Source organism: Perca fluviatilis, chromosome 14, assembly GCF_010015445.1.
Source record: "Perca fluviatilis chromosome 14, GENO_Pfluv_1.0, whole genome shotgun sequence".
Lineage (NCBI taxonomy): Eukaryota > Metazoa > Chordata > Actinopteri > Perciformes > Percidae > Perca > Perca fluviatilis.
The window spans coordinates 3,099,083-3,109,491 of NC_053125.1; the positions used below are offsets into that span (position 1 = coordinate 3,099,083).

The window sequence follows — 10,409 nt, forward strand, 5'->3', positions numbered from 1 at the left end:
CATCATATGTCAAGACATCCTCTGCCACACGTGAGGGGAAACGTCCCAACATCTTGAGAAAAAGCAGCCAAACAGCTCTCTTCGCTGCAAGATTCAGGCATTGGTTTAATTTGGACAGTCACATATTTGTAATATCAGGACACATACAATATCTCTGTGATAACATCATATAGACTAATTTCCATTAGGAGCTGATACACAATATATACAGTATGAGATATGGTCAGACTTCAAAGTAAAATGTGATCGTTAATCAGTGCTTATGCTGTCTGGGAAACACGCTGTATGAAGCACACAGAAAAAATGACTGTAGTGTGGGTGGCCAGAGTACCTACAATCACCATATTATCAACTTCATTTGTTGTAGCTGTATAAGGTCTCAGAAAATATTTGCCTACATAAAATGTTCTTCCATTTGGAGTCATGTTTGTGCCCACCTGATGAATAATAGTCCCTCTCCTTTCAGCTCCACCAACTCCTAAGAAATATGTCTCTTTAGCTGTTAAATGCTCCCCTATGTTCACCAGCTAGCCGCTAACTGTGTGTGCTGTTTGGCACTGAGCAGGTAGAGTACACTTGCTGTTCATCAGAAAACCAAAACAGTGAGCTATTGCAGCTTTAATGTCAGTAAGTCTGTGTCATTTGCATCAGCAATCAATTCTCATCAAAATGTGTTGACAAAAAGAGAAGTGATGCTTAACAACTCTGCTAACACATTTCCTGGGGGGAACACTGGAGCTGAAAGATTTGTGTATCCCAAAGGAGTAGTTCGACTGTGAACAAGTGAAAGTGAGAGGTACTTGGCTGAGGGAAAGAGGACATTCTGTTTATTAATCCTGCAGGAGCATGCAGGGACTCCGCAGATAAGGTGTTGATGTTGGCCACCTCTCTTTCCCATCAGCCTGTGTGTTCCCCCTCTGCTGTAGTTCTTAGGAATTTGATTATCACCATGACTGGGCCTGAAATCATTACCATGTCCAGTCTATGGAAACACACATCATGCACTTCAGCTCCAAATAGACATGTTCCAGTCAAGCTTTTAAGAGTGGATTCTGATCGCTCCCGATACCTGATACTAGAGGTGTGAATCTTCACTGATCTCCCGATTCAATTACGATTATCAGGTCAGCGATTCGATTTGATATCTCGATGCATCACGATGCTTCAAAATACATTTTTCTATTAAAGCCATATAGAATATTTGACTTGACAAACTTGCATTGTCAAGTGCAATGCCCAAGCTGCAATATGTAACTTCAGACTGGAATGATGAGGTGTTGGGGTTCATTTCTTTAAGGTAGCTACCACGAAGGTTTACCTATTTTGGATAAGTCATATACCACCCTACTTTTAACCTGCAAATCTATTGTGCTGTATTGGAATAACTGACCCCAGACAACTCTTTAACAAAAAAGGTACTGTTTACTGAACAATAACTTAAATTTATAAATAACATTTAACCGTTAGATTGAATAACAAAAAAAAACATAACACAAATCACACCCTTCAAATATGCTAACTGCAATATTTCTAAAAATGATATTACACACAACTACCCTTTTACCAGTTTCTCTATCAGTTTCCACTTAAAACACTCCAGCTACACAAAATTATTCCTCCTTACAGCAGTTTCAATGTAAAACTTACTCAAACCCTATTAAGCCACTGTGTTACCACACACACACACACACACACACACGCGAGAGAAAAAAAAGAAAAAAGTTGCGAGTTATCAACAGGTATTAGGGCATTTAGCTTTTACATTCATGTTAATCAGTCATCACTTGATTACACGTTGTATTACCTTGTAGTGACCCATACAATGTGCCAAACATAATGTGCCACATGAAGAGACAGTGCAGCATATGACAGTAGCAACAGCTGAGAAGATATGGGTCTGTGGTGACCAGGTCCACCTGACACAAACTTCCTTCTCCCATTCTCTCTCTTTACTAGTACTACTACTACTACTACTACCACACACACACACACACACACACACATACACACACACACACACCCCCCAGTGGTTCTCAGTGTAGGGACCAGGGACCCAAAGTTAAATTAACATTGGTCTACCAAAGGGATCTACTAGGACCACTGAAATTCTAAAGAATGAGAACCACTGATTTACATACATTCTAATCCTTTAAAACTAAATAAATAGAAATAACCATTTTTTTGGACACCAGGGGGACTGGTGGCCAAAGACCTAACCTCATTAGATTAGGCAGTGAGGGAAATTTGTTCTTCAATCAAGGCCTTTCCCCACCACAAGGTCCAGCAGAAAATAGACTGAAAAATACCAACCGCAAGACAAAAGACACAGCATGGCTCATTTTGTGCATGTGTCATATCACAGCCTTTCTCAGACTTTTTTTGTGCCAACTCCCAGTAATGTTTGGCCCTCGTCCTCTGTGCCCCACTTACTGTATGTAATTCTTTGGGGAAAAGAAAGACTATTTGTTAATTTTAAAACATTTAATGAATTATTTACAGTTACATTTAGAGCTGCACAGAAGCACAATAGTGACCAAACGTTTCCCATTATCTGCATAAGTTATGTTATGTTATGGCATAGGTTTTGTTTCAAGATTTTGTGAGGAGACATATAATTTTGAGCATTAAACACTGAATTTTTATGCACCTATTTCTACCCTTTTCTACATCAATTTATGCTGAAAACAATTGAAAATATAGAAAAATAAGGCCATCAGGCATTCTTGTATTACTTATACTGCGAATGCTGGTGAATTGGCATTCACACAATTAAACATGTTGCAGTTAAGCTTTTTAGAGCAAATTCTGATCGCTGATCAATAATAACTGGAAAACAGTTGGGTTCTGAGCTGAAACACCACTTCCTCTCTTTTGCCCAGATCTTTGTTTCTTTGTGTAGTGGGTGTAAGTCTGGACTGTTTGAGTGTGGTTGTCCTTCCTCTCCTACATAGTGAGTGTCAGCTGTGTGTGTAATTTATATTTTTACAGCCGTGTTCTGAGAGCCACATAGTCGCCACATTGTGTTGCGTGTTGCTCCACCTCCTCCCCACCCCCTCTTTGATGTGTGTGCTGTGTGTGGCGTGGCCGAGGGGTGTTAACATGGCCTCCGACACCACAAAGTACAGCTCCACTATAAGAAGTAGATTTTCATCCAATGAGGTGTACAACAGACTGCGGGCAGCACTGCCCACCTGAAAATCCAAAGTCAAGCTTTGTGTTAGGAGTGTTTTAACTATAGATCCCTGTTGCTTGGATACGTTGGGTTAGAAGAACATTTTTTATTTATTTTTTAAGTCTCATTACAATCAAATTCAAGAAGGATAACCACTATAATTATATATTCAGTTGTTGAATATGTAATGTGCATTAGCAATATGAAAATAGACATTCAGATTCTTAATCTGAATGTCTATTTTCATATATTTTTTATATATATATATATATATATATATATATATATATATATATATATATATATATATATATTCATATTTTCATAGTATCAGGATATAATAAATGTTTATGTAATTAAACCATTGTCATTGTGGGCAAGGTGTCATGATAGTGTAGAATTTTGAGTTATACTCTTTTTATAGAGTTATACTCTTATTCAGTTTTTCCAAAGTAGTTTCATCTTTGAAAGGACGATCCTAATGAAAAAGCAAGAACACAACCCCTCATATAAAAACAATAGACTCAGAAATTCAGCTAAAAAGCTGCGATAAAGCCACTGTTCACTCCCTGCTCAGCAGCAAACAGCAGACACACACATCAGAGACTAGCTGATGAACATAGCATTTAGCAGCTGAAGAGACAGATCATTTTCTCAGAGGTTGGTGGAGAACAAACCAGAGCTAAAAGGAGAGAGAATATCAGGAGAACACCAACAGGACTACAACAGAGTTAGCTCTGTGTTTTTTTGGATGTGTGTGCTGTTGCCAATTGGCAATTGTTTGCTATACTATACCCAAGTGTTAAACAATAAAATAACTGCGGCATGAGGAAGCCATCTTATTTGAATAAGAATGAAAATACAAAATTATGATGTAAATGAACTTTAATAATACGTAATAGCCTTTTACACAAGTATCAGCTTTTTTAGTGGTGGAAGGGTGTAGCATGGGCTAAGGAAGAAGTCATTACATGTTGGAGCAAATCCGAACCACGGGGAGGAAACTTTCGTTACCATTGCGAGCTAGGGCGTTTGTGCTGCGTTCATGTGGTGTCTGAATAATCGCCCAAATGGGAAGATTCCCATCGATTAACATTGTGAGATAGGACATGCCATGGCAAAGGTCTGCGCTCTCCGAGTGCCCTTGAATTGGCGTACGCATGTGGGTTATAACAGGGTTATACAATGTGGCTTGGTAGAATTCTCAATTTCTATCGAAAAATGTCTGATCTATGACCATGTAAAAAGGAGTGGCCACCCATGAAAACCCTGTAGCCCTTGCTGATAATTGCCTGGCTTGGGCAACAAGCTGAACAAATATAAAAATATAAAAATATTATATATATATATATATATATATATATATATATATATATATATATATATATATATATATATATATATATATATATATATATATACACACAATGTATACAATAAACCTATAACTATTATGTACATACAAGCAACAATGACCAAAATACAATGTATAGACATTGTATTTTGGTCATTGTTGCTTTTTATATACATTTATGTACAATTTCAACAACTTGTATGTACATAATAGTTATATGTTTATTATTATACAAGGTTATACAAGTGTTCTGTAGACTGTAAACAAGTGGAATGCAAAACTATAGTCATTCAAAGAGCACCATATCCATCATGTTTAGAGGTTTGTTATGGTACAATTTTAAATGTATTTAATTTTTATACAGTGCAGTATTTACGTTTCTGAGATATTTCAAAAGTCTTCTTCCTCCTTGTTCTTCTCCAATCAGCTGAAGGGAAAGAAGGGAACAGGGCCCAATGGGACGGCATCCAAACAGAAGGCCGAGCCAAAGAACCAGCCAAAGAAGAATGGAGTCAATGGAACCAATGGGACAGCTTCCCTGAAACGCAACAGCTCCAGTAAGTAGCAACAAAAAGAGAGTTCACATTATTTTCATTGGGTGAATAAAGTGTTGACATCACAAGAGCTTATCATACTAATACAGTAAAAAGTAGGACAGAAAGTAAACTTTTTTCTGTAAATTCTTCTCAAATCAAAATTGAAAAGTCATTAAAATAGTAACTTGTGAGAGTAGTCAGTTCTGGTAAAGTATCAGACCGTGTGTCTGGCTCCCCAGCCTCCTCACCACCGCTGATTGCTCCACAGCAGTTTGGAAAATACAGCATGTCCAAATTACAGTTGGTTTAAATAGGGGGGAGTAAATAACTCCAAAACCTAAAAGCTATGCTACCCTCGAGAAAATCCATGTGACGCACGTGGGCCAGACTGGAACCTCCTGCCAACGTTGAGGTAACGCTCAAACCGACGCGATAGCAGAAGCCCAGATCGCTGGGAGAGGGTGAAATACGGTCCTTTTAATCCTTGTGGTTTCTCAATTGTGTTTTTTTGCCTAATGTGTGAACGAGCAGTGTTGTAACCGCTTGTGTAGCTTGTCATTCCTCAAATTCACCAAGTATATTGAATTTGAAACTGTCAGCGACAGTTGGTTGAGTGAACTCTCATGAGCAAAGTTCACATGCATGCACATACACACCCAGATGCTGGATGGTTACCCTCAGTGTATTTTCCAGGAAGGGAAGGCACACTCCTGGTGTAATGAAGAAATGCTTAGGCCTGTGGCTGAGAGTTCAGTGGGTTTCTTACCAGCGCCCTGATGCTCTCCTTTTCCTGCATGTGTTGGTCTTGTCCTGCAAAATCTCTTCTTGTCAGACAGGCAATGCACCATCACACATGAGTTGATGAGCTCACATCCTCAAGGTTGGGCTTCAAAATACAGTTTTTGTATTAGGAAGCAAAGCATTCAGTAAGGCCTTAGCTTGTCTCTGCTCTTTCATTAAATAGTTCTAGTAAGATGTTGCCAGTGCCAGTATTAAATTCCTTCTGAAATCTATTTAGGTTTAACTTTAAACAATTAAGTATTAAATAACCACCATTTTCAGAACATTGATTGCATATTTGCAATGTAGCAGACTATCTGAATGACACCAAACACAGAGGAATAATTTAAGTTTATCAAAGCATGAGTCTCATTTTTCATATTTTGGAAATGATTCCTAGTAGTAATATTAAGCCTTTTTCCTCACCAAGTTAACTAACACTGAGATGTGGGGATGTGGCGACGTTGCTAAAAGAAACTTGACGGGCTAAGAAACAAGAAAACAAAGGCAAACGCTTTAATGATTACTCAAACTGTTGATGTGAACCTCCAGACTCTCCAGGCATTGCCACGCCTGGCCAGACAGCAGTCACATGACATGCAGACACACAGCTGAGGGCTAGCTTGTCTGCTGCTGCTGTAAGAAGATAATAATAATACTACTAATAGCATTGATTCAAGCATTGAGCACAAAGTGTTTTCCAGATTAAAAGATTTACAAAATACTAGAGATGCACCGATTACAACTTTCTAGGCCGATTCCGATTTCCGATTTTTTTATAGTTTGACCAGCCAATACCGATTTTAGCCAATTCCGATTTCATTTTTTCTAACCACTTTACAGCACACACAAATATGTATTTTCTATCTTTTCTTTAATAGAAAATTTGACATTTTGCATAGAACATAGAAAATATTTGGAACAGATAATCGTTTGCTATAAAATCGAACTATAAATTATTCCTGATGTGGGAAATTTACACATATTTAAAGTGCAATGTTATGGAAGAACCATTTCCTTCTTTTCACATCCAATATCCAACTAAAAACAGGTAATGGCAGTAAAATATATAAATAACAAATAAAATAAATATAGCCTTAATGCAGTTATAAGATATTTCTCAAAACACACACATGCATCCCCACTAACCTGGAAAGCGTTTTAAACAGTAACGTTAATACAGCGTGTCAGAGGAATACAGCATTTGCTAACGTTACCTTCTTGTCTCATCTGGGGTCTGATAAACAGTAAATTCATCAAAGTCAGGGTGCCCAACGCTATTTTCCAATAAACTGCTCTGTCACATTTCATGGGACCCGCTGAGTTAGGTTTTCATGTTCCAGTTGTTCAGCCTCAGAGGGGAGAGAGAGCGGCTGGCTGTTCACCTGAGATCAGTAGAGCAGACTGCTCCGCAGAACCATGTATAATTAGGACTTTATGACATTTCATAAACAGCTGATGGAGCGGCAGTGCGCCGCTGCTACATGCATATAGCGGAAACCCTGCATGTGCACGTGTGGTGCTGATGTTGCGCGATGTTAATCATGCAGCGCCCGAATGCATTTGACCGGCATAAAATCGGCAGATGTGAGACTGGCCGGCAGGTCGCCGGTCGAGGCCGAGCACGTGAACATCGGCCAATTGGGGTCACCGGTCGGTCAATCGGTGCATCTCAACAAAATACAATTAAAGAATGAGAAACCCATGTAAAAATACAAAAATGAGAACATGAGAGCACCTATTTCAGACAGCACTGAACCAGTGGAAGTGCAAGATAGGATGTCAATAAAAGAACAAACTCTTGAATTCAAAACCGATCGAAATGGCATCTAAAAATACTAAAATGATGATACAAATCAGGCATAATTTAAATATGTAATGACAGTGAAGTTTGAATAAAACACCATAAAAAAGTAATAAAGTGATGCAATAAAGGAAAAGAAAACAAGGTTAAGTGTAGGCCATCTTGTAAAAGTGAGTTTTAAGGAGGCAGCGGAATCAGAAAAGACTTGAGGAAGAGGACACAGTTTATTACATTTCTTGTAAAAAGACAACAAACATTTCAATAATCATGATATGACTGAAATGCATGTGTTCAATGGATTTTTTTTAATTTATTTTTTTAATAAAATAACAGGTAGGACAACATCAGCAAACCCACATACCACATGTATCAGCCGGCAGTAGTGCATGCTTGTTACATTAATTCTATTTTATTTGTAGTGTAAAATCACAGCAGGAGTTATGTCAGGACACTTTACAGATAGAGTAGGTCTAGATCACACTCTATAATTTACAGAGAAACCAACAATTCCTCCAAGAGTGAGCATTTGGTGCTACAGCGGCGAGGAAAAACTTCCTTTAAACAGACAGAAACCTCGGACAGAACCAGACTCTTGGTGCTGGCTTTTGGTTAGCGCTGTCGGTCATGTGATGATTGTCGCCTTGCACCACCTCAACCTCTTCACATGTATCTTTGTTGTTTAGATGCAGAGCAGTGTAAGTACGGTAAGAACCGCGTGGAGGCGGATGCCAAGCGACTGCAGGGCAGGGAGGAGGAGCTGATGAAGAAGAAGCAGGAGATCAGGAACCACCTGAACGTGCTGAAGAAGGACAGGAAAGAGCTGCGCATGGCCGTGGAAGCTGCTGCCGGTACCAGTAACAAACGGGCAATGTCTGTAATTTAAAGTGCCAAGGTACAAGTTTATTAAAGTAATAATCATTCCTCCTCCATTAGGCAAACGGTCACTGGCCTCGCTGTCAGAGCGCCTGAAGAAGGTAGAGGAGGACTGCAGGCGGAGGGAGGAGGAGCGGGTGAACCTGGAACTGGAGCTGACGGAGGTGAAGGAGAGCCTGAAGAAAGCCCTGAGCGGTGGGGTCACCCTGGGCCTCACCATCGAACCGAAGGCTGGCTCCTCTGGAGTCCAGGTCAGACCCCTGTACTGTCATTCCACAGTGGTTCAGAAAGGATATGTTGTTACCTGCGTGGCCCCATCAGCTGTCTGGAGTAGGGCTGCACAAATAATCGCAATTTTATCGAAAACGCAATATGTAATGTGTCAAACCATTCTGAATGAAGTATTGTGTGCTGGGGAGACGTCCAGATTGCAAAAATCACACTATTATCATTTAACATGAGATTAATGATACCAAAATTATCATTCCCTTCAATAGAATCATCTCGCGATTGCAATATTAGTCAAAAATAATTGCAATTAGATATTTTCCTCATATGGGGCAGCCCTAGTCTGAAGTCTCTCCCTGTCTGTGTGTGCAGTCGCCGGCGATGTTGCGGCGGACCCAGGAGTCTTCTCCCTTCTCCAGCTGCGACACTAGTGACACTGAGTCCTGCTCCCTGCCGGTCAACAGCGCCTCGCTGCTGCGCCGTCAGCCGGGCGGCCAAAAGGCCTCGTCCGTCCGGGGACACGTCCTCAGGAAGGCCAAGGTCCGAGCTCACAGCGCAGACTACAGTACTGCTTGTACTGATTAAGACGATTGTATTTATTCTAAAACTCTGACAGTGGGAGAAACTGATGAGTCTCTGTTTGTTTTGCAGGAATGGGAGCAGAAGACCGGCACATAATACGCCCAACCCCTCACAGCACACTTACTTTCATTTCTTTTTTCTTTTTAAGAAATTGTGTATATATTTATTTAAAACTGTCCATACAGTCCAAGATTGTGTTGAGGAGCACACAAGCATAAACAAAGCCAGTTGCTGCTTTTAGTATACTTAGAGTACCGCAACATACGGACCAAGCAACCTTTTTAAACTGTTTGACCAATGAGCATGCTTAACCCTCGTGTTGTCTCCCCGTCGACCTGCAACTTTTAGTTTTTCTGAGTCAAACTTTTAAATGAAAAACCTTTATCAACATTTTGGTCTTCTTTTTCAAAACCTCTGTGGCTTTCCCTGATGTTTTTGGCACTTTTTCAAACATTTGTCAACTTTTTCTGAGCCTTTTGAACTTTTTGTGGGTTTTTTCCCAACTTTTTAAAGCTATTTTTTATTTTACATTTGTCACTTTTTTTTCGACATTGTTGTCACTTTTGTCACTTTTTTAAAACTTTTTTTTTTCGTCTTTTTTGTCACCTTTTTTTTATATATATATTTCTGTCACTTTTGTGTCACTTTTTTTAAAACATTCTGACATTTTTGTCACTTTTGTCACTTTTTTTTACATTTGTCACTTTTTTCTGACATTTTTGTCACTTTTCTTGACGTTTGTCAATTAATTGTTTTTTCTTCAAATGCTATAAAATTGACTAAAACACCCAAATTCAATGAAATTAGTGAACTGATTATTTATCTTGTTAAGAGCGTTGTAGTGAACCATCCACATTATTTTTTTGGAAAATTTGTTTGAAAGAAAACCCAAATTTCTAATATAGAAACTTTTGAAAATGGGTCAAATTTGACCCGAGGACAACAGGAGGGTTAATGTACTAAGTTGTGCAACTTGTGTTGTTCGCTGTACTTTCTTTTCAAGCAACCCTCTTATTCTCCCTTTTTTTCACTCAAATCTGATCCAGGAGATTGACAGTTTGGGTTCAAAAAGGTCTACGG

General features: G+C 39.2%; 1 protein-coding gene across 3 annotated transcripts in view; it reads left to right on the forward strand.

Annotated features, from left to right (window-relative positions):
- afap1 (actin filament associated protein 1) overlaps window positions 1-9,852 on the forward strand; it is a 152,587-nt gene extending 142,735 nt beyond the window's left edge. For all 3 annotated transcript variants that reach the window (XM_039822795.1, XM_039822794.1, XM_039822796.1), the window contains 5 exons: window positions 4,954-5,083; window positions 8,330-8,494; window positions 8,580-8,770; window positions 9,120-9,287; window positions 9,399-9,852. In XM_039822795.1, coding sequence (XP_039678729.1) covers window positions 4,954-5,083; window positions 8,330-8,494; window positions 8,580-8,770; window positions 9,120-9,287; window positions 9,399-9,425 — 681 coding nt within the window. In that variant the 3' untranslated portion in view covers window positions 9,426-9,852. The remainder of the gene's footprint in view (window positions 1-4,953; window positions 5,084-8,329; window positions 8,495-8,579; window positions 8,771-9,119; window positions 9,288-9,398) is intronic.
- The last annotated feature ends 557 nt before the right edge of the window (window positions 9,853-10,409 follow it).